We start from the raw sequence: 25,033 nt of genomic DNA on the forward strand, positions 1-25,033 counted from the left end.
CCAGGAAAAAAAGCATCAAAGTAGAGTACAGATCTAACGGGAACAAATTAAAGTGTGGGATAACTCATTCGAACGAAAACATCCTACTTCCAAACACCAGCTAAAATGTAGTTGCGGGGAAAAAACAGATGCAAAGAAAATAAAAAATACCAAGAAGCAGATAAGAAGAATAAACAAAAGACAAAGAGAAGGTAGAGAATATAGGTTTGGAAATAGTACCGATGAAATGCATAAAGAAAAGATAGTGGATGTCTTCTTATTTTTTGAATGGTACGTGGATGCCATCTTCTACATGAAAAGCAAATTCAAGATCAAGGTACTCATAAAAAACAAAGAAATAGCATCATAACAATTGGTCTTCTAAAATACTTGGTCTCTCTCTCCCCCCCTTCTCTCTCTCTCTCTCTCTCTCTCTCTCTCTCTATATATATATATATATATATATATATATATATATATATATATATATATACACACACACACAGGAAAATGATTGTACACTCGAGCGTACAAAGCTTATGGTACGCTCGAGTGCCCAATCACATGGGTCCCACATTTTTTGTGGTGATCCAAAGCATTCATTTGCAAGGCCCCATCATAGATAGGGTGTGTACCAAAAATCAGCCCCATTGAATCATCCTAACCCCTCCAAAAGTAGAGGGAAAAAATGGGCAGATTTGTAGACAAACAGTGTCTGTCCATTTTGACCTCCACAAATGGATGGGTTAGGATGATCCTATGGAGCTGATTTTTGGTACACATCCCATTTATGTAAGGGCCTTTCAAATGAATGCTTTGGATTATCCTAACAAAGTGGGCCCACATGTGATTGGATACTCGAGCGTACCATAAGCTTGGTACACTCGAGCGTACAATCATTTTCCTCATATATATATATATATATGAGAAAACGGTTCCTACACATATGTGTAGATAAGTTATCTACACACTAGCTTAAAATACAGTGGGGGCCACATTATTTGGGTGATCCAAACCATTCATTTTTAAGGCCCTCACATAGATAGGGTGTCCACAAAAAATCAGATCCATAGGATCATCCTAACCATTCGAACTGTGGAGGCAAAAAATGGACTAATTTGTAAAGGTTTAAAGACATCCATTTTACCTCTACAAATCGTAGGGTTGGGATGATCCTATGGATCTGATTTTTTGTAGACACCCTATCTATGTGAGGGCCTTTAAAATGGATGGCTTGGATCACCCAAACAATGTGGGCCCCCACTGTATTTTAAGCTAGTGTGTAGAGAACTCTCTACAGATATGTGTAGGAACCGTTTTTTTTTCTTCTCTCTCTCTCTCTCTATATATATATATATATATATATATATATATATATGAGGAAACTGTTGGTGAGCTAGCTTGCCCAATCACATGGGGGCCCACTTTGTTAGGATGATCCAAACCATTCATTTGAAAGTCCCTTACATAGATGGGGGTGTACCAAAAATCAGCTCCATAGGATCATCCTAACCCCTCCATTTGTGGAGGACAAAAATGGACAGACACACAAATCTGCCCCATTTTTGTCCTCCACAAATGGAGGGGTTAGGATGATCCTATGGAGCTGATTTTTTGTACACCCCCTATCTATGATAAGGCCTTGCAAATGAATGGTTTGGATCACTCCCCAAAATGTGGGACCCATGTGATTGGGCAAGCTAGCTCACCATAAGTTTGGTGAGCTTAAGTTCACCAACAGTTTCCTCATATATATATATATATATATATATATGAGGAAAATGATTGTGAGCTTGAAGCTCATATAGCTCATATGAGCTTGAGGGCCCAAACACATGGGTCCCACATTTTTTGTAGTGATCCAAACCATTCATTTGCAAGGCCCCATCATAGATAGGGTGTGTATAAAAAATTAGCTCCATTGGATCATCCTAACCCCTCCAAAAGCGGAGGGAAAAAATGGGCAGATTTGTGGCAAATGGTGTTTGTCCATTTTGCCATCTACTTTTGGATGGGTTAGGATGATCCTATGGGGCTGATTTTTGGTACAAACCCATCTATGTAAGGGCCTTTCAAATGAATATTTTGGATCATCCTAACAATGTGGGCCCACATGTGTTTGGGCCCTCAAGCTCATATAAGCTATATGAGCTTCAAGCTCACAATCATTTTCCTCTCTCTCTCTCTCTATATATATATATAGGAAAATGATTGTACGCTCGATCGTACCTAAAGTTAGGTACGGTAGAGTGCCAAATCACATGGGTCCCACATTTTTGGTGAGCATATAAACCATTCATTTGGAAGGCCCCATCATAGATAGGGTGCATACCAAAAATCAGCTCCATAGGATCATCCTAACCCATCCATTTGTGGAGGCCAAAATGGACAGACAGTGTTTGTCCACAAATATGCCCATTTTGGCCTCCAGTTTTGGAGGGGTTAGGATGATTCAATGGTGCTGATTTTTGGTATGCACCCTATCTATGATGGGGCCTTGCAAATGAATGGTTTAGATGCCCACCAAAAATGGGGGACCCATGTGATTTGACACTCTACCGTACCTAACTTTAGGTACGGTCGAGCGTACAATCTTATTCCTTATATATATATATATATATGAGAAAAACATTGGTACAGTCAAGCGTTCCTAACGTTGGTACGCTCGAGTAAATAAACCGCTTCCCATTGGTTGCTGCTAAGTGGGCCCAAAAAGTTAACGCTTGGCTGGGAAATTCGGGGTTTGAAGAGAAACGTATTCTTCCAGACTCCACCAAAAAAATTGACAGATACCTTCTCCTACCTATTCCGACGCACCTCTACGCTTTCTCCTCTCTGGAAAAATCGAGCAACATCCACATCCACTCGATCTAAGAAACAAGCAACAAGGTTAGTTGTTTTTCTTTTCTTTTCACAGAACAAGCTTAGGGTTTCTGATTTTTTTAGGGTTTCTCTTTGGAAAACTTGTTTTTTCCTTTTTCTTCTTTTTAGGGTTTCCAAATCTCAGGGAAGGTTTGGGTTTGTGAGGTTTTTATATGGTTTGTGACGTATTTTTTTCGATTTCTTTTTGGAAAACTTGTTTATTTTTTCTTTTTCTTAGGGTTTCCAAATCTCACTGAAAACCCTGATTCGAAGTGGTACTAATGCAACTTGACTAAGCCTTTTTCTGTTTTTATCATGAGTTGTGGATGTTTGAACTGTATAATAATAGTGTCTCCTATTTCATGTTTATTTGTCCAAGTGTTCATGTTGTTTGAACTGTATATTGCTTTTCTTGTGAATCATTTATGGATGATATTTCTTATTGACAAAGCCTTTATAATTCAACTGTTTTTTAGAGCTTGACTTGTGCTTGTAAATATCTCTTTCATTTTCTCTACTTGTTTAGACAAGCTTTCCCCAAACTATAGCATAATTTTCATGTAATGGCATGCCAATTTGCATCAGTACCACTACATTTCTTTTGGTGGGTAGTTTGGGTTAAATGCATGAGCTCAACATTGCAACATGAGTCATATAGCATAATAAAATCCAATCAGTTAACTGTCTCTTTCATTGATCACATAACATTTGGCATCCATGACAGATTAACGACGACATATTAACCATTTGAAGAGATGCAATAACAAGAAAACCAGCAATCAATCTGGGGATCTGCAATCACAAATATTTTTCATGTTATGGCATGCCAAGAAGCTGCAATAACAAGATCCCCAGATTGATTCCAAATTGGCATGTCATAACATGAAAATTATGCTATAGTTTGGGGAAAGCTTGTCTAAACAAGTAGAGAAAATGAAAGAGATATTTACAAGCACAAGTCAAGCACTAAAAAACGGTTGAATTATAAAGGCTTTGTCAATAAGAAATATCATCCATAAATGATTCAGAAGAAAATCAATATACAGTTCAAACAACATGAACACTTGGATAAATAAACATGAAATAGGGGACACTGTTATCAAGGCATTATACAGTTCATACATCCACAACTCATGATAAAAACAGAAAAAGGCTTAGTCGAGCTGCATTACTTCGAATCAGGGTTTTCAGTGAGATTTGGAAACCCTAAAAAAAAAAGAAAAAATAAACAAGTTTTCCAAAAAGAAATCGAAAAAAATACATCACAAACCGTATAAAAACCTTACAAACCCAAAGCTTCCCTGAGATTTGGAAACCCTAAAAAGAAAAAAAAAAGGAAAAAACAAGTTTTCCAAAGAGAAACCCTAAAAAAAAATAAGAAACCCTAAGCTTGTTCTCTAGAAAAAAAGAAGAAAAAACACTAACCTTGTTGCTTGTTTAGAGAAGTGGATGTGGATGTCGCTCGGTTTTTCCAGAGAGGAGAAAGCGTAGATGTGCGTCGGAATAGGGAGGAGAAGGTATCTGTCGAATTTTTTTACGAGTCTGTAAGAATACGTTTCTCTTCAAACCCTGAATTTCCCAACCGAGCGTTAACTTTTTGGGCCCACTTAGCAGCAACCAATGGAAAGCGGTTTTTTCCACTCAAGCGTACCAACGTTAGGAACGCTTGAGCGTACCAACGTTTCTCTCTTTCTCTCTCTCTCTATGTTTTAGACTATGTATCTTCTTCATTTGTAAGTTCTTTAGTGAAATTTGAACGGTTTTGAGTAGTACAACAACTTGGGTTACTTTCTTTGTGTGTTTGACATCAAGAGAACAATCTTCTTCTCTTGAAACTCATCTTCTCCCTCCAATTCAAAACCCTTCAAATTTCACTAAAAGAACTTACAAATGAAGAAGATACATAGTCTAAAACATAGCCTACATTCCAAATCCGAATTTAATAAAACTTAACTAATCTTAGCTTCCCTAAGTACCACTAACACACTATCACATGAAAAGTAAATGACTAGCACAATTCCAAAACACAAAACATAGTCCCTAGGCCATTAAATGTCACAAAAGATATTTCCAATGTGGTCAAGAATCTTCCAAGCTAAGAAGTCAAGTGGATAGATGATCAAGATCTAGTGGTCAAGATTAATTTCCAACAGCCCCTCTTAAGCTAGACCACTACAATACCGAGTTTTGCCTTCATCTTGATGAATGTATCGGTCTTTAAAGCCTTTGTAAAAATATCCGCAACTTGATCTTGAGTCTTGCAAAAACAAACGTTGACAACTCCACCATTTACTAAGCCTCGAATGAAATGATACTTGATCCTTATGTGCTTGCTTTTGCCATGAAAAACTGGATTCTTTGTGAGTGAAATAGCCGAACTATTATCACAAAATAAATGTGTACCACGTTCACAAAAAAACTGGATTCTTTGTGAGTGATATATATATATATATATATATATATATATATATATATATATATATATATAGAGAGAGAGAGAGAGAGAGAGAGAGAGAGAGAGAGAGAGAGAGAGAGATTGTGCGTTTGAGCGCACCAAGCTTATGGGGCGCTCGAAGGCCCAATCACATGGGGCCCACTTTGTTAGGATGATCCAAAGCAGTTATTTGAAAGGCCCTTACATAGATGGGGTGTGTACAAAAAATTAGCTCCATAGGATCATCCTAACCCATCCAAAAGTGAAGGGCAAGATGGAGAGATACCGTTTGCCACAAATCTGCCCATATTTGCCCTCCACTTTTGGAGGGGTTAGGATGATCCAATAGAGCTGATTTTTGTTACACACCTTATCTATGATGGGGCCTTGCAAATGAATGTTTTGGATCACCACAAAAAATGTGGGACCCATGTGATTGGACCCTCGAGCGTACCATAAGCTTGGTGCCCTCCAGCTCACAATCTTTTTCATCATCATCATATATATATATATATATATATATATATATACACGCGCCAAAGTGTTTAGCGCCACATCAGACAGATGTGATTATGATGTGTAAACGGAGAAATTATATGATGAAGGGCCATTTAAACAAGCACTCATCATCCCAACCTTGATATTTGATCCAACAGCTGCTCACTTTTGGAGGAGCTGCTTATCAAGGGTGGTACTTCTATCATATTTCATCAAATAATTTCTCATCTAAACGAGGGTTCAATGCATTCTCCCACAGAACCTTAAGAAAGTGTCTACAGAAAGCGAAGTAGCACATCCTAAGTGGAACAGTCTAAGAAATAGGTAATTCGTACCAATTCTTTAGAGTTCTACCACCCTTATCATCAAAGGTAGATTTCTTAATGTCTGTAAGCCCTGGTTGTTCTCCGGTGAAATATCCAGCAAGCTTCAGTAGATTCAGCTCTCAAGTGAGCTTCAGTAGATTCAACTCATGCCATATACTCAACATAAGTAAAAACTCACGGGTTTAAACACAACTGCATTCATCATCTGCTTGTGAAACTAGACCCAGTTTTACCTTGGCCTAGTTCTTGACCGAGTCGAGTTTTTAATTACTAGTTAACGTCCTAACATAATAGTTATTAGTTAAGCAGTAATGTGGTGATGTGTTATGTAAGGGAATTACCAACCCGATATTACACATGGAAGAAGTATAGACAAACATACAAGCAGGGCAGATGAAAGTCTAGGGCAGAAATCAGAGGGGCATTGCATCGGAATATAATCGAATAGCAGGGAAAAACACAATATTGTAAGACTTCGGTTCTTTGGATTTAAAACGGACGTAAAACAATATGTATGCTACTTTTAGGGAGCTGTTTGAATACGAGGATGTTAGAATTCAGGTTTTTTGTTCGAAAGCAGAGTAAAAGAGGGCGAGAAAACAGAAACGATGGACGGTCTATTTCTTTAAAATCTTGGATATCAATTGTTTTCTTGGATTTTAAGTAAGAAATCCAGATGTAGGATAAGCAGTACACAGGACAAACTCCTACTCTTACTCGACAAAAAGAGAGCAAGAAATAAGAAAAGGACGGACCACTTACTACTCTTACTCGACAAAAAGAGAGCAAGAAATAAGAAAAGGACGGACCACTTACGCTCATTTCCCATGTAGGATTTTGAGGAAATCCAGGATTTTAAAATCCTTGTATCCAAACAGCCCTCGGAATCTGTTTTACTCCCATTTTTAAGTTAAAAGCAACAGAGCCTTACCTGTTTTTTGAATGGCAAGTAACTTAGAAATAAAATAGGGGGAAGTACAAAGCTACCTAGATGGTCCTATAGCACTAACAGCAACAAGTACACATGAAACAAGAACGGAGATTAATAATAAAGAAAAGGTTCAGTCTTACGTAGGTAGAAAATCGAAAAGCTCCATCGGCCGCTACAAATTTAGCTAATTGGTCGGCATCACTGTTGGGCGATCTCCACACGTGTTGAAACAGCACCAAATAACCTTCGTTCATTCCAGAACTTCCTCTATTGTAGCAAACGAATCTCAAAAGGGTAGGAGTTGTTGGAAAACCATTCAACATTTAAAGAACGGGTGATGATAAATTCACCCACTGTAGGATGATTCGCACCACTTTCACGTGAGTTGACGTCAAAGAGCTTCAAAAGGCGTCGAAAAACATCAGACATTAACGCTTTTTTATGTCGATTCACGTGACATGGGTGTGAATCATCCTACACGGGTGCGAATTTATCATCACCCTTAAAGAACCTCCCACTAAGAATGTCTTTATAGACTTCGAAGTCAATCAGCCGTAGGATCACTTGCAATATTGCTTGCTCTTCCGCTTCATTAGAATCTCTCTCTTCAATAGGACTTGAAGGGCCCACTTGATGGTGTTAACATCATCTCTAAAGATTACTCCCACTCCCGCCAGACCCAAGTTACACCTTAGCTAGAGCCATCAAAGTTGAGTTTGACCTTTCCACTTCAGGGGGAGATCCATCCAGCTTCAGGTGGAGATCCATCGCAGAGCAGACGACTGCATCTACTAGTTGTAACAAATCTCTCTCCAAAACTATCACAATGCATTAGAAGAGATACCTCTAGATCGTGGACTCACACCTTCCCAATAATTCCTTTCTTTCCAACCCACCCAAATATTTACTAAGAAGACTAATCTCCATAATATTCAACCTCTCCGAGGCCAAGGGGCAAAGTTCTACACTCTTCAAAAAAGCCACCTATATGAGCAGGGAAGACCCACGAAATGCCAAAGCAAGAGGGTGCGTTTCTAAGTTTCTAGCAAACCTGGAGTGAACAAAGATGCGGTCCATGGATTCCCCTACCTCTTTGCAAAGTGCATTGATCCCCGGAACGCTTACTGATTTTGAGACGTGAAAAGCAACTGTTAAGACAACTCAATCTTTCCATGCCACTCATTTCCTGTTTCTGAGATCAATGCTAGCTGATTTCAAAGAAATTATGATCACACACAATTAAACTTGCTTCGTCCTTACAAAAAAAGTGATCTTGCTCTAGAGACAAATATGAGTAGAAAACAAGCTTGACATCCGTACAAGTACTGTCACTATCATAATTAGATCAAATTTGGAAAGGTTTATATACTAATAGATGAACATGAGGCTGCATATTTTCAAGTTAACTTTGTGAGAAACTAGTATTTATATCACTAATAAATGCCTGTGAGATTACAGGCAGGCATATATCCATCAACCTGTACAACCAACCAAACTTAACACCAAATGCCATTGTAGCAAGAAAGTAACAAACATTTGAAAGATCCCAGGTAAGACTTAGTAATGTGCCGATGGATTGGTCAATAGATCAAGCGAGCGCCTAAGGAAATCCACAGCCACCGATACATCATCAAATGCCAGAGCTCCAACAGCAAACCTCGCTGCCTTGTGTGCGTCGGCGATCTTATCTGGTGGTGGCTGATAATTGCTGTCATAATGGAATGTAAAGGTAGATGGAGGTGCAGATCCAGGACGGGTTTCACTCCCATTGGCAGAATTATATTGCACTGTTGATGGGTAGTTTGATGGTGGAGGACTCGAATGGTGCGAAGGTGCACTTGATTGATGAGGGAGAGCAGGATCAGACCCCTGATAGTAAGAAGGGTAGTGTGTAGGAGCAGTTGGAAGGGTGCTATCGTTGAAGCTAGGATAAGACTGATAATTAGGGAAAGTGTAAGGGGTTCCGTTTTCATGTGGAGGATAAGTTTGTGGTGCAGACTGTTGATCATGGGAAGGATAACTTTGTGGCGAGGACTGTTGATCATGGGAAGGATAACTTTGTGGCGAAGACTGTTGTTGTTCATGTGACTGATAAGTATTTGGCAAAGACTCATGAGAGTAGGGTTGATGTGGCAATGAGTCAGGAGAGTAGGGCTGATGTGGCAGTGACTCGTGAGAGTAGGATTGATGTGGCAATGACTCATGAGAGTAGGATTGTTGATGGTATGGCTGAGGATAAGATGAATTTTCTGGTCTATTGGCAGGTGGAGGTGGGGGTGGAAGTTGTTCAAAATCATTAGAAGGGTAATCACCACTTCCATACGAGGAAGGTGTAGTGTTTATAGAAGGTTGACGATTAATACTTGGTCCCAGATCCTGCAGAAAAAAAGAAAAAAAAATGAGGATACACAGAATCTTTTGGGGCACTCCCTGCTAGGCGGAAAAGTTGTTTCTACTTTAGCAGTGATTAAAACCATTAAAAAAAAAAAAAAAAAATACCAGTGGTTACCACCATGGTTTTAAATTTTGACCGAAATCCGAAATATCGAAACTTACGAAATTTCGGCATTTTGGCGAAATTTTGAAAAAAATACCTGTCCAAATTTCCGCCGAAATTTCGGTCCCATAAATCAAAATTTCGTGTCTGTACTGAATTTCGGTCCCATAAATCAAAATTTCGTGTCTGTACTGAATTTCGGCCGAAATTTTGGGATTTCAGCGGAAATTTCGGTTTCCGCTAGGTCCAAAATTTGTGCCGAAACCGAAATTTCAAACCATGGTTACTACATACTATCAGCTTGTACTCCAAATTACCTTAAAGTTAGATATTTTTAAAAATATGTTTTTTTTTGGAAATGGTTTAAATTATGCTTCTACAAAAGAAAAAGAGTTACTATTACTAATACTCAAGGTGTAGTGTTTATAGAAGGTTGATGATTAACTTTGTCCAAAGGTCGAGATGATGGATCAACTCCTGGATGGCTTGATGGAAAGCCCTCACTTGGTCCCAGATCCTGAAGAAAAAAAAGAAAAAAAATGAGGAGAGACAAAATCTTTTGAGGCACTCCTTGCTAGGCGGAAAAATTGTTTCAACTTTAACGGTGACTACAACCATCAAAAAAAAAATTACCAGTGATTACCACAGCCTATCAGCTTCTACATTAGAAAAGAGATACTATTACTGAATACAAGAAATAATAGTTATTATCTAGCTATGCTATTTGTTAAACCATGATGGGTGATGGGTCCACCCTCTTGCCAGTGGTTAGAACTTAGAACATATCACAACTTTGAGAGCATAGGCATGAATGCAGCTTACCAAATAAAAAGAATCAGAATGTTGCAATATAAAAAAAGGGGAAAAACAATTGAAGATTCCATCTATTTAGGAAGCAGTTTATAAAGGATTCCCCCCTTCAGTAGAGTGCATCTGTTGAGCCAAGGATGATTGGTGGAAGCAAGAGACCAATGCTTCCAGCCTTCCACCAACCAAAGTGTGAACCCATCAATGGGATTCCTTATCATTCTGTGAACCCACGTTGTTTCCACCAACCAATGTGCAGTACCAATCCTTTGGCTTTTATAAAAAGTTATGAAATCAGTTATTTTGGTCAGTTCAGAAAAAAATAGGGGTGCAACTCGGGTCGGGTTGAGGCCAACCCGACCCAACCCGAGGAACCCATTTTTCCAACCCGACCCGACCCAACCCGATTTGTAATTTTCTCAACCCGACCCGACCCAACCCGATTTGTAATTTTCTCAACCCGATTTCACCATTTGTTTTATTTCTCCATTTTATTCTTGTATTTCCATCTCATCCTAGTCATTAGATGTTCCCCAACAAGAGGGTTAATTAGGACAACTTTCAGCAAGTTTTTAATTTCTTTCTAAATTTGAGTTATATAATGACAAAACAAACATAGAAGTAAAAATTTTATACATATTGGAATTGGAAATCGGGTTTCGGGTCGGGTCGGGTTGCCCAACACCCCAACCCGACCCAACCCGATTTCCAATTCGGGTTGATTTTTCCCAACCCAACCCAACCCAACCCAAATTCGGGTTCAACCCGTCGGGTTCGGGTTCAACCCGACCCAAGTTGCACCCCTAGAAAAAAAGTGCTGGCGTACTGTAAATTATAGTCAAGAGGTCAACTTACACCATGCCGTCCCGTCCCATGGGGTTGACGAGACTAATAGCCCCGATCACCCCACATGCATGACAAATGTAAGTGGCTTGAGAGATTTTGGGTGAATGAAAAGAATTTGGTAGTAGAATTCCACATAAGCAATTGTCTGAAGAACAACTCAAAATTGAGGGTGCTTATTGCCAGAACTCAAAATTGAAGGTATTTACAGCCAGATTCGAAGGATAGATGCTAATCTACGGTGTATTTGGAAACCTTTGGAAAATCAAAGTGAGATCTCGGCATTGGAATTCACATATCCAAGAAATGTTGTTATCAATCCTTATGTAACAAAGAAATTAGGACAAAGAATGCCCTCATATACCCGCCTTCAATATTTTTGTTATTTCACAACTCAACATAGGAAGTTTTCTCATCTGGATTTCGAAAACAAAAGAAGCTGAATAAACTCGCATGAAATTGTGTTTCCTAACAAAATATTCCCTAGATTCATCAAAAGACTTTTAAGGCACACTAAGAAGGCATTATATATATATATATATATATATATATATATATATATATATATAGAGGAAAGTGAAGCTACACCGCCGGTGTAGCTAACTTAGCTACACCGCCGGCTTAAAATACAATGGGCCCACATTGTTTTGGTGATCCAAACCATTCATTTGATTGGCCCTCACATAGATAGGGTGTCCACCAAAAATCAGCTCCATAGGATCATCCCAACCCTTCAAACTGTGGAGGCAAAAATGGACAAATTTGTGAAGGTTTTTACACGTTCATTTTTGCCTCCACAAATCGTAGGGTTGGGATGATCCTATGGAGCTGATTTTTGGTGGACACCCTATCTATGTGAGGGCCAATCAAATGAATGGTTTGGATCACCAAAACAATGTGGGCCCATTGTATTTTAAGCCGGCGGTGTAGCTTCACTTTATATGTGTGTGTGTGTGTGTAGAGAGAGAGAGAGAGAGAGAGAGAGAGAGAGACAGAGATTAGATAGATAAGTAAATTAAGATTTTCTGTTTGATATCTTTGAGTTATGTCCCAAAATCAGTTCCAGAAACATACGTATGTGCCTTTTGGTGTATCTGAGGGGATTGACAGATCTTTATCGCCACCAGGAGGTCCTGGCTCAGGCCTCCGTCCTTCCTTCAATGCTTTCCTTATATCTGCAGCTTTCCAAGCAGCATATTTCTGTTTCTGCTCAATCTGTCAGAGAAAAGGGCATGTAAACATGTCGAAAAGAGATAAAAAATAAACTTGGTTAAATCAAATCAAAACAATCCTGCAGATCATATACAAAGAATAGATAACAAGAAAATAATCTAACATTTTTTTTTTGGACGGCAAGAGAATTATCTAACATTAGATAAATTTCTTCTCAAAAATTCTGACAGCTTGCCAGAATCATCAATGCTGTAAGACTATGAACTCACTTCAGGCTGGAGTTCACCAAACTGATTAAGAATCTCAGAGAAAATGCTTGCCGCATAAAAGGTTTTTGCAGTATTCCTGAAACAAGTCCAGAATATTAGGTGCCGATTTCCAAAATTACCGAGTAAATTATTGCCAAATGTGAAACGGCAGTAATCAACTAAAAACAAATGAAAGATATAAAATAGAAGTTGTTGTACAGGTCAGCTCGTCCAGCCCTGTCTTGTTTATCTGCCTTCGAAAAGACATTTAAGGCAAATCCCTCTACATGTAGGTGGTCATCAGGCCCTAACTTCAATGACTTCTTATCCTGTGAGATAATCATCACAGATCCACAAGAGTGAGGAGACAAGTACAGAACCAAAAATAAATAAAAAATAAAGATCTTGTATTGATAACCACAACAGATCTGCACCAACGAAGAATAGAGCTCAAGAACATAACAAAGGACCTACAATTTATACAAACGTGGGATTATAGATTTACGAACTGTTATGAAGAACTTGTAATTGTGAAAGACCCATCACTTAAGTGATGGAATTACATTTATGTTTATATAGGATGGGACCCATCATTAGAAAGTATATGAAAGAGATAAATGTAATTAGATAGACTTCAAAATATATATAAGAGATGAATGTTGTGAGGTTGGAATTCAACCCCAATGAGTTCTTTCCCGTTCCTCTCCTTCTTACTTTTCTGTACCTCTTTCTAGCTTTCCCAGTCTTGCTTCTACTTTATACACACATCCATTTTTTCATTTTTCGAATTGGTGAAACCCTAATTTAGGGTTTTCTGGATTGTAAAACTGTAATCTAAGGTTTTCGACTGATTGTAGCCACCAAAACGGTTTAGTTTTGTGTTTTCCAATGGTGTTCCAGCATACTAAGTTCCTCTTTTAATGAATTGAAATATATGAGTAGAGACAGATTGTGTTTGCTGACCAAATGTGTCCAGGATGGAAATTAGTGCCAGAGTTGTCATGAGAGTATGCTGATTTGTTTTTGTTTTTGTTTTTGTTTTTTTGTTTTTTGAATTTTGAGAGATTGCTGATTTGTTCCAAATGACTTATAAAGTAGTGATTTTGGCTAGCATGTGCTCCTTTAAATCGTATGTGGTGTGTTTCAATTGCAGTAAGTTCTTTTATTTATTTACTTAATTTTTCTTTTTGGAAGAGGGAAGATCTGGTATGTTTAGTCTTTCATAGTTACTTGGACTTTAGATGACATCCATTCATTGAATGGATCAAAATATCTCCAATGTTCCAGAGCAGTTCAAGCTTTCTTAACCACAAAAGGTGAATGAACTATCTTACAAATGATGTACCTTCCTCTAGTACATCTTCTTATAGTGAATGGATCCAAGACAATGCCCAAATTATGGCATGGCTCTAAAATAGTATCGATCAAATGAAGTAACCTTCCTATACTACACCTTCTTATGGTGAATGGGTCCAAGACGGCATACCTCTAGAATAGTATGGATCCATTTGTTAGAACCATGGTTTGAAATTTCAACCGAAATCCGAAATTTCGGGTTTCAGTCGAGACTGAAATCGAAATGGGAAAATCCAGTCTAAAATTTCGACCGAAATTTCAAATTTTCATTTTTTCCTAAAATCTCAGTCCGAAATTTAAGGAAAATAAAAAAAAATTGAAATTTATCTATTCTTTAATATTATCTAGAAATTTCAGTCGAAATTACCGAAATTTTGTTTGAGCCGAATTTTTGTACAACACAAAATTCTTTCTTAATTGATTTTGTCTAATTTCGACCGAAATTTGAAACCATGGTTTGAACTAATGTGATGTTTTTGAATGCTGCTAAAAGGATATGGGAATAACTGTGTAAAATATATTCATTTGATAAGAATATTTTGCGTATTTACCAATTGTATCATAAAATATTCTCTTTACAACAGGGTGATTTTGTGTTAGGGTATTGTTTTTTTTAAATTGACAAATATATATTGATAATACATACGGAAGATATATGAAGAAGGGACCAAGAGTCCCCCTCGATTACATCGTATGATGGCCTAGGAGAGAACTCCAAAGCCCTAAAAGATAAGAAAAACGAAAAAGTAACAAAAACTATCTACATTTACAATCCCCATCCAACCCAAAAAAAAAAAAAAATGTAAGAGCTTCCAACAAACTTTTGCAAACTTCCACGAAAATCTTGGATAGAACACCTTCCCATCTTGAGTCACAATATCTGACTCCATTACTCCATGTCAAAGCAAAAACCCTCGTACTAGGGTCGAGGCTGAGCAGTAGAGATAACAATTCCTAAACTACTCACTAACCCCGTAATCACCCCAACAAAATTTGATTTAGTTACAGAATCCCAAAAGAAGAAACACTGCCAATTTTTGAACTTTTCCTATGACAACACTTGTGTCAAGGAGTCCCCAAAAAACTACACCCAATCCCAGAACAAAAATTTTTTACAGAATGAGGAACCCCCTCATCATTTTTGTAGAGCTTTGAGCTCTCTAAGTCCCTGCCCAGAGTCCTCACCTTACCCTCCCTATCCCGCCTCTCTATCTCCATCAGCTTTTCCATTGTCTTTTCCACGTTTTCCTCAAAACCGATACCGAGAGCAGTCTCCATCCTTGACATCTTTTCAAACTCCTTAGAAAAAGCCTTATCTTCCTCCACAGACGCCTCTTTGTTCCCCTCCACAGGTTCTTTGCCAGCAGCCCTTTCCATGCACCCCTTTACATTCCCACTAAGTTTGGCATCCATGGAGTCACGAGAGAAAGCCGGGTCTCGTGTAGGAACCTTGCTAGGTTCAGCCATATCCTTCTCGTCCTCCGATGACAACTCTGATTCCTCCTCCAAAGCTTTATTTTTCTCCTCTAGCTGCTTTCTGAAGAACGGAAGATGGTGCATTGGAACACATATATCTGTTATATTTCTTTTGCCTGTCAGGTTTTAGACTGAGTAGGGTAAGGAGGCACGACGAGGATGTAGTCAATATGACTGGACAGGAGGTACCTAAGAGGGATATCTTTCGCTATCTTGGTTCAATTTTACACAAGGAAGGAGAGATTGAAGAGGATGTTAACCATAGAATAAGAGCAGGTTGGTTGAAGTGGAAGCTCGCCTCAGGAGTTCTGTGCGACCGTAAAATCCTTACCAAGTTGAAGGGAAAGTTTTATAAGACAGCTGTGAGGCCAACCATGCTGTACGACTCAGAATGTTGGGCCACCAAGAAGCAGCATGTGCATAAGATGAGTGTAGCAGAGATGCGAATGCTTAGATGGATGTACGACCACACAAGGTTAGATAGAATTAAAAATGAAGACATTCGTAAAAATGTGGGAGTGGCACCAATTGAGGAGAAGATGGGAGAGCACACCTTAAGATGGTTTGGACAAATTCAACGTAGGCCTTTGGATGCTTTGGTGAGAAGAGGCTACTCGTGCCAATTGATGGAATAAAAAGAGGTAGGGGCAGGCCGAAAACAACTTGGGTAGAAACAGTGAGGAAAGACTTGATAACTAGGAACATGACAGAGAACATGACCTTGGATAGGATAGAATGGAAGAAATGATCCACATAGAAGAACCCAACTAGAGCCAGGATTAGAGCGGGGTAGATTCCTTTCACCTTCTTCATGAAATTTTTCTAAAGGATTCATTTAGCCGACCCCAACTAGTTTGGGACAAAGGCTTTGTTGAGTTGAGTTGAGTTGCGAAATTCTTTTGCCTGTCAGGGCTTCTAGTTCGTCCTCTTTACCCTTAGCCTCCTCCAAAAACTTTTTCCACTGAAGGTCTGAGTAAGCCTCTGCTATTTCTCCTTTTGATGGTGACCTTTCCTTTTTCATCTTCCTATTCCTCCCGTTTTTCTTGGCCTTTTTTCCGCTCACACCTCTAGCCTCTTCTTCCGTATCCACCTTATTTTTTCTTTCAAAGTCTCTTTCCGTGATCTCTCTGTCGGAGGATGAGGAGTCCTCTGCCATGTTATAGCTATGTAAAAGGTGAAGAATCGCAGAGGCGAGTCGTTCTGTCTTTTCTCTACCTCCACGACTCTCCCTTCTCCTTCCCTCCCTTTGTTTATATAGGGAATATTATATTGTTCTTAAAGAAATGTGAAAGGAGTGCATCAGCCTCTTACAAGTAATATATCAGCTCAAAGACAGCAACATGAATAGGTCATAGTGGCCAAATTTCATTTTGGTTTATGATCTAGTAAATTAAAGACGAAATTCCCTCCTATGATCCTCGTCTTTCTTGGTCTCGTGATGTGATCCTGACATGACTACTTATCATTTAGCCTAGTTTCCATTTTTTGGATACTTTTCTTTCTGAGAACTTTCTATTTTTAGGGAGTATCTATTTTGGGATTATTATAATTTTTGGCATCCAAGATGCAGGGGTTGTCTGCATCAACTCGGGCCGCGCCTCACCATGTTACATTTGTCACATTTTAATATTTTTACCATAGCCCACCGCTTGTCTTTTAAGTCACTCAAGTTAAATGACTTAAGAGAGCTTTTATCCTATTGGCTATTAGGTAGGGACCCACGCATTTTTCACTTAAGCTATTATAAAGAAGCACCCAAGGGAGGAGGAAAACCTAACTTCTTGTGTGAAAGCACAAAGGCAACCCACCACTGCAGCCGTCAAGGAGAAAGACAGCCTTCTTCTCCCTCTCTTTCTCTTTCTTCTTCTTCTCCCTCTTCTCATGTCTCTTCTCAACTGCTCTTCTTTCCTTCCCTTATGTCTTTTCTATTTCTCCTCTTCTTTCCATTTCCTTTTCTCTTCTTTTCCTTTCTCCCTACTAACGGTTTTCTCCTTAACCAGTCCTTGCGGCTGGATTGCAGTCCACGACCACACCAGTCCACTTTTCCTTCCCTATCTCAACCCCCACCCCCCAACCCACCGGCCTATTACATGCAGCTGAAACCTTCCAGGCCCCCCACCTCTCCTCGCCGCTTTCTTTTCTGACCAGATTTCTCCACAACAGCAGTTCATTCTCAATTACAAAACTGCTGTCTTCTCTCACCCTCCGCTGTTCACCGTCACATCGCTTCATCACTTACTGCCCCCTTCTCAATCTCAAGTAGTTCAAATGATTTTCGAAGATGTCCACCTATTCCTTGTTGCTCTTTTTTATATTGTTGCTGTGACAACTGTCAGATCTAATTCTCCATCAATCTTTTTGGACATTCTTTTAGCGGCATCGGGTGAGATCCACTTCATCACAGCCATTGACTGCCCAGATCTCATTTTTCTTGTCATCCCACTCTTAGACCAGCCCCTACCTACCTTGCTTCCCATTTGAGGCCTATTATATAGCTTAGTGACTTTTTAGTCCTACTAGTAAATTGTTCCAAGCCATTTTCAGATTGTAGACATTTGATTTTGATTCATTGCCCATTATTATAAAAACCTTATTTTCTTGATGCATGACTATTTATTTGCATGGCTTCTTGGGAATGAACTTTTATTTTTATTTTTGAAAGGTAACTTTTATTGATAAAAGTTGAACACAGTACAAAGGGTACAAGATGTTCCCAAAAAACAAGTGTAAGCCCAAGGGTTCCCATGGGTTAATAATTCACCTTACCTTCTTGTTTTAATGCTAGCAAACTAAATCGATTAGCTTTTATGGACTGTGTTGCTTTGAGGTGTTGTGTTGTATACAGGAATTTCATGTCATAATCGCCATTATACAACTCTTCACAACACATGGCTTGTGGATCAAGAAAGCAAAGAACAAAGAGCTTGGACCTACATTGGAGTCATCACCATTTGGAGATGATCAAGTCAAGGAGCTCAACATGAAGATCCCACAAGTTCCCCAGCAAGTGTAAAGAAGGAGCTTGGAGTTGAACATGCCATGGTGACACCTCATGTACCTCAACATGCATTGAAGATTGGAGGAAGTCACAAGAGCCAAAACAAAGTTCAAGATGTTCACTCAAGTCGAAGAAGTCAAAGAAAGTGCAATGGAGTCAAGCCATTCCAAGAAGACTCAAGGTTCTTATCTTTAGAATGTATTTGGAGTCCTCTTGATTTTATGTTTAAATGCACTTTCAAAAGGTTTTAAAATGGTTTTCATACCTAAGCTTTTACATCTTTTGAAACCATACACACACCAAAAAATGTGTTTGAAAACCTAGGACTTAAGCCAAAAGACCAAAACCCAAAGCCCCTGAAATTTAAAGTTAAAAATAGAATTTTACTCAGGGCCGGGCGACCGCGGGATGCTACCTGGAACTCCAGGACATCTCGAAATTTATCGGGCCGGCCGACCGGGGTAAGCCGGGTGACCGCAGATATGTTTTCTGGAAATCCAGAAAACATCCAAGTTGGGCTTGGAGGTCGACCGCCGTAGGTCCGGTCGACTGCGTTAGTGTTTTTGAGCAGAAAATTTATTTCAAACAGGTAGCTCTCGCCAGGCGACCGCCCTAGGGCCGGTCGACCGCGCCGGTATGAATTTTGAAATTTAAATTAAGAGCCTGATAAGGTTGACTTTCTCAACCCTGTATTTTACAGTTTTACCCCCAAACGGTCATATTTCCTTGTGGGCTATATATACACTATCAAAACCTTTCTAAACAACCTTTTTGCAAGATTAAATTTTATCTTGAATATATGAAAGGTTAAAACCTCTTAGAACTTGTATTTGTACATTCTATCAAGACATACTCCATAGGCTTTACATTTTATCTTCCTTGGAGTGTTTGTGAGCTTTCAAAGTTGTAATCAGCCTATCTAAGAGGCAAAGAGAGTTTTTATTTTTATTTCTTCATTTGTTTGTGATAATCTCTGATTCGGCCCGTTAAGAAAGGTGAATCATTGTAAGAGGGAGGCGTCCTCGCAAGGCTTTGTGTGAAAATGGTGTGATCCCTTTGAAGGAGAAGTTGGTGTACACCTTTGAGATTCGCCCGTTGAAGAATCTTATTGGTTTAGTGGAGATCCCAAGGAGGAAAACTTGGAAGAGTGGAGTAGGTCAAGTAGTGACCGAACCACTATAAAACTTGTGCCTTGTGGATGCTTTCTTATCTCCTTCTCTTTGCACTTTGGTAGTTGGTAATCTCTACCCTCTACTTGTGTTTATGTTTCATTGAACAAGGGTTAGAGTATATAAGCATAAAGTCATATCTAATCCCTATCCTACATTATATTTATTGATTGATAAAAGGTTAGACTTGTTAAGGCTTAATGGGTAAATTGATTTTAATGATCCACTTAATTAAGCCCCAAATTTTTAATTAGCCAATTCACCCCCCCTCTTGGATTGTCACCTTGTATTTCAACAAGAAAATAACAGAGGAGGTGCTCCCTAACAGCCCGATTCAGGCGTATAAAATACTCTCAAGCCTGATAAATTGACGACCTCCTTTGCCAGCTCATCAGCTTTGGAATTAGCAGTCCTCCTACGATGCTGAAGGGATGGGTTGATGAGTCGCACTAGGTCCCGAATTTCTTCAATAATTGCATGAGTTCGCCAAGGCCCACCCTTCACACCTTGCCCAACCAACGACATTGGTAGAGTCACCTTCAATTATCAATGGTCCGAGACTATTGTTAGCGTACCATTTTAGGTCCGCCAAGAGAGATTTTGCCTCGGCCTCATTCTTGGGAATGAACTTTATGCTCATGATGAATAATCCTTAAGGAACAAGGGTTATTGAGACCATCTCCCTTGACTATTATGTGATCAAGGGAGATGGTCTCAATAAGCCTCAGCACCAGGAGAATTGTTTTGACCTTTGCCTCATTAGTGTCCGCCATCCCTAAGGAACCTGAGTAGGCTAGTAAAGTTACCCCCTAATCATCTCTAAGTAGGCCTCCCATTCCAGCTGGCCCAAGGTTACCTATGCTTCACCGGTCAAAATTCAACTTCGTTTTTCCCGTATTCCAGAACCTGTTCACCCTGGCTATTGTTAAAGCTATCACCTTGGTAAAGATGAAATGAGACCTTTTCTCAAGGCCCTTGAACACTTTGGCATTCATTTTTTTCCACAGTAACCAAATGGTGGCAAGTAGAACTACCCGCCATAGAATTTTTCCTTCATTCCTCCATGGTTCATAGAACCAATTATCCAACATATCAACCAACTTGGATGGGAAAACCCATGATATACTGAATCCACTAATCACTTTGCCCTACACCTCCCTGACCAACCGGCAGTGCAAAAACATATGATGAACCAACTCAGCTACCCCCACTCATAAAGCACAATGATCAATGATTAGCATTTTCCTATTACACAGATGGTCCACCGTGAGTATTTTGTCAAGGAAGTTTGTCCATCCAAAGGCTCGGACCCCGGGCGGAGCCAGTACATCCCATATCCTGATAAGACGCAAAGATGCTTGACCAGGAGCCAGTTGGCGGAAGAATGATTTGACGTTGAAGACCCCGGAGGAGCACCAGATCCAATCCTTTATCTTCCTCAATCTCCTGATGTAACAAGACTCCTCATTCCTCTTGATGTAGCAAGATTGAACCATCTCTAACAACAATCTGACTATCTGATCGACTTGCCTCTCAAAAAATTTACTCCCGAAATCAAGTTTCCAAGACATTCTATTTCCCTCCCACTCAAAGTAGTCCTTCACAAACACATCCTAATATGAGGTCCCAACGAATAAGGCTAGAAAAACCACCTCAAAGGGCACATCATTACACCAATTGTCATGCCAGAACTTAATTTTATCCCCTTGTAAACCCTAAACCGGATTCCCACAACAAATTTATGCTTCTGTCTGAGAATTTCACTACAAATAGTTAGGGCATTATGACTATAATTGCCATCGGAAATCCAATGGCCTAACAATGCCCCATATTTGCTCGTAATGACTTTAGCCCAAAGGTGATCCCTCTGCTCCCTAAACCGCCATGGCCACTTCCCAAGCATAGCCTTGTCTATTTCCTTCAGACTCTAGATCCCAAGATCTCCGGCTTTCATGGGACTCCATACCTCCTTCCAACTGAACAAATGAAATTTTTGTTTCTCGTTCAATCCTCTCCAAAGGAATCTTCTTTGTATATGCTTTATTCACTTAATGACGCTCATCGAGCACTTGAAGATAGATAATTGATAAAATGGTAAATTTGCCAAGACCACTTTAATCGGAGTTATTCTTCCACTTTAATCGGAGACTAGATTCCCCTTCCAAGTGTCTAATCTCTTCTCTATTCTTTACACTATTGGGGCCCATGCCCTCTTCCTCAGCCGACCTATGCACATAGGAAGCCCGAGGATATTTTGACGGGAAGCTATTTAACAACAACCAAAAGGTCCAGCCACTCCCTCAATCTCGTGGTTTGGAATATTAATGCCAAGGAGTCTTGAATTCCTCATATTAGATCTCTGACCCATCACCACCTCATAATACTTCAAAATGGCCTTCAAACTTACGATCTTATTATAATTCAAAAAAAAAATAGTATAGTATCCATCTCAGGAGCACTAAACAGCTAGGTATTGTTTGCAAATTGAATATGTGACACATCCACCTGGGAGGATCCACCATAAAGCCTTCAATCAGCCCTTGGGCCTTTTCTCAATCCATCTGTTGAGGGTCTCTGCTACTATCACAAATAGGAATGGTGAGAATGGATTCCCCTGTCTCAACTCTCTAGAAGATTTGAAGAAACCTTTCGGTGGCCCGTTGAAAAAGATAGAGAACAAGGTAGAGGACACACATGACATAATCCAAGCACACCACCTATCTCCAAACCCCATTCTATTGAATAAATAGAGAAGGCGGTCCCATTCCACCCAGTCATCAGCTTTCTCCATATCCAACTTACAAATAATACCCTTCTCCCATTGCTTGGCAACATACATCTACTACCTCATCTGCACTCAATACATTTCTAAGATTTGTCTTCCTTGGACGAAGGCTGACTAATTGATTGATATGATCTTTGGCAACACCAAGTTTGGCAACATACATCGTACTTGCTATGCCGCGGAGAAAAGGGCCCTGTACGGATCCTAGGCCAGAGGGGGAGATCTACCTGAATAATTTGAGGCCTTGGGAGTACGTCCCCGCTCCCAATGAAGATAGGCTTCTGGAATATTAGGGGATTAAGAGAAGACCGAAAATTTAGAGCAGTGAGGGCTTTTATTGTTCATAATCAGTTAGATGTGGTGGCAATAATTGAATCTAAATTGATGGGGGTTACATATATCATAATCACCAAGGCTTGGGGGAGAAATCAGCGAGAATGGGTGGCCAAGGACGCGGTTGGTACTTCAGGGGGAATTATAGTTATCTGGAAGTAAGGCAGATTCTGTTGCAAAGAAGTCAGAGGAGGGAGGTTCCTAATATCCATTATATACTCCTCATCCGACTGCAATGAGGAATGGATGCTCTCAATTGTCTACGGTCCTCCTCATATCCATTATATACTCCTCATCCGACGGCAAGAGATGAATTCCCTAAGAGAATCATGGCAGGGCCCCTGGATTCTGGGAGGTGACTTCAATACAATATGATACCCATCGGAAAAGAACACATTGTCTAGAAGCACAACTAGCACGCGAAATTTCTCCAACTTTATCCGGAATCAGGAATTACTGGATATTCCCCTCAATGGAGCAAAGTTTACCTAGTCTAACAACCAGTCTCGCCTCGTTATGGCAATGATTGATCGCGTCCTTTTTAATCGTGAATGGGAGGAGCGCTTCCCACTAATCTCCCAGATAGCGATGCCTCGAACGGAATCGGATCACAACCCGCTTGTTCTGGAATTCTCAAATTTCACTGGCGGCCCTCGCCCTTTCAGATTTAGCCTGGACCTGTTGGAAGTACCAGAATTCGCGGAAAAAGTCGAGCATTGGTGGGAGGAATTACAGGTCAGGGAGTGGAAAGGATATGTTCTTTGTCAAAAATTGAAAGGACTTAAACTCAAGATCAGAGAGTGGCAAAAAACCTTTGATGAAGAGTAGAAGCAGAGAAAAGAAACCATTTCAAACAGGCTGACATCCTTAGAAAACAAGGAGGAGGAGGGATCATTGCCAGAGGATGATCAGATACTTCAGTTGGACCTTCTGACCGAAAATGAGGTAATCTTACGCAGAGAAGAAATTCGATGGAGACAGAAATCTCGTGTTCTATGGCTCAAGGCTGGGGACAAGAATTCCAAATTCTTCCACCGAATAGGTAATTCAAGAAGACGGATAAACCTGATCAATTGCATTAAGCAGGATGATACCGTAGTGGAGGACCCCAATATTATCAAGTCTTTAATAGTGGAGTTTTACTCAAGCTTATACTCAAAATCCGTGGAGTGGCGACCGAAGATGGAAGGCCTCAGTTTTAAGAAAATCTCGGATGATCAGAGACTTAATCTGGACCGGCTATTCACAGAGGAGGAGGTTGAACAGGCCATATTTTCCATGGCGGGAGACAAAGCCCCTGGGCTGGATGGCTATCCTATGGCTTTTTTCCAGTTCTTCTGGAGGCTCTTGAAGAAGGACATTATGGCGTTCTTTCTGGAGTTTGCTCAGAGGGGAATCATTAGTGAAGCAGCGAAGGCGACTTTCATTGCTCTAATCCCGAAGAAAGAGGGTGTTATTGAGGTAAAAGACTTCCGCCCAATCAGCTTGCTGCACAGTGTTCCCAAGATAGTTGCTAAATTGTTAGCATGAAGAGTGAAAAATTATATGGGGGAGATCATTTCACACCTTTTTTATTCCAGGTAGATCCTTGATGGTGTTTTAATAGCTAATGAACTTATTGATTCGGCAAAAAGAAGTGGCCATCCAGGTCTCATTTTCAAGATTGACATAGAAAAAGCGTACGACCATGTTGATTGGGATGTTCTTGATTTCATTCAAGACAAAATGGGCTTTGGATCATCATGGAGGAGTTGGGTCAGAGCATTGATCTCTGAAAATTTGTTCTCGGTCATCATCAATGGTTCAGTGGAGGGCTTTTTTAAAGCATCAAGGGGGATTCGGCAGGGGGATCCACTAGCTCCCTATTTGTTCATTATGGTAGTGGAGGCACTCAGTTTATTGTTGACAAGGGCTAACAGGACGGGACAGAATAGGGGGTTTCGAGTTGGATCGTTGGAGGAAGAGATAACGCATCTCCAATTTGCAGATGATACACTGATTTTCCTTCAATACACTCCCAGGGCTATTTCTAATGTTATGACAATTCTGAGGTGGTTTGAGGTAGCATCCGGTCTAAGAATCAACTTAGGCAAAAGCCTACTTTTGGGCATCAATCTCAACCATCAAGAAGTGCGGCGGTTGGCAGGATCGATTGGGTGTAAAGCTGAATCCTTTCTGATCTCCTACTTGGGTCTACCTTTAGGATTTGGCATCCCATCGGCCTCCCAATGGGATTCGGTAGTAGAAAGAATTGAAAGGAAATTGGCTACTTGGAAGAAAAGATATATCTCTTTTGGGGGAAGGATTACATTAATCAA

General features: G+C 39.9%; 1 protein-coding gene across 1 annotated transcript in view; it reads right to left on the bottom strand.

Annotated features, from left to right (window-relative positions):
* Positions 1 to 8,241: 8,241 nt before the first annotated feature.
* The window catches only part of LOC143860605 (protein HOMOLOG OF MAMMALIAN LYST-INTERACTING PROTEIN 5-like), a 35,120-nt gene continuing 18,328 nt past the window's right edge, over positions 8,242 to 25,033 (bottom strand). The window contains exons 3-7 of the mRNA XM_077371330.1: positions 12,818 to 12,927; positions 12,620 to 12,695; positions 12,252 to 12,392; positions 9,973 to 10,044; positions 8,242 to 9,406 (exon numbers count right to left, since the gene is read on the bottom strand). Coding sequence (XP_077227445.1) covers positions 8,588 to 9,406; positions 9,973 to 10,044; positions 12,252 to 12,392; positions 12,620 to 12,695; positions 12,818 to 12,927 — 1,218 coding nt within the window. The 3' untranslated portion in view covers positions 8,242 to 8,587. The remainder of the gene's footprint in view (positions 9,407 to 9,972; positions 10,045 to 12,251; positions 12,393 to 12,619; positions 12,696 to 12,817; positions 12,928 to 25,033) is intronic.

Source organism: Tasmannia lanceolata, unplaced genomic scaffold, assembly GCF_043159265.1.
Source record: "Tasmannia lanceolata isolate RefF3 unplaced genomic scaffold, GAP_Taslan_0.1 ptg000037l, whole genome shotgun sequence".
Taxonomy (NCBI): Eukaryota; Viridiplantae; Streptophyta; class Magnoliopsida; order Canellales; family Winteraceae; genus Tasmannia; species Tasmannia lanceolata.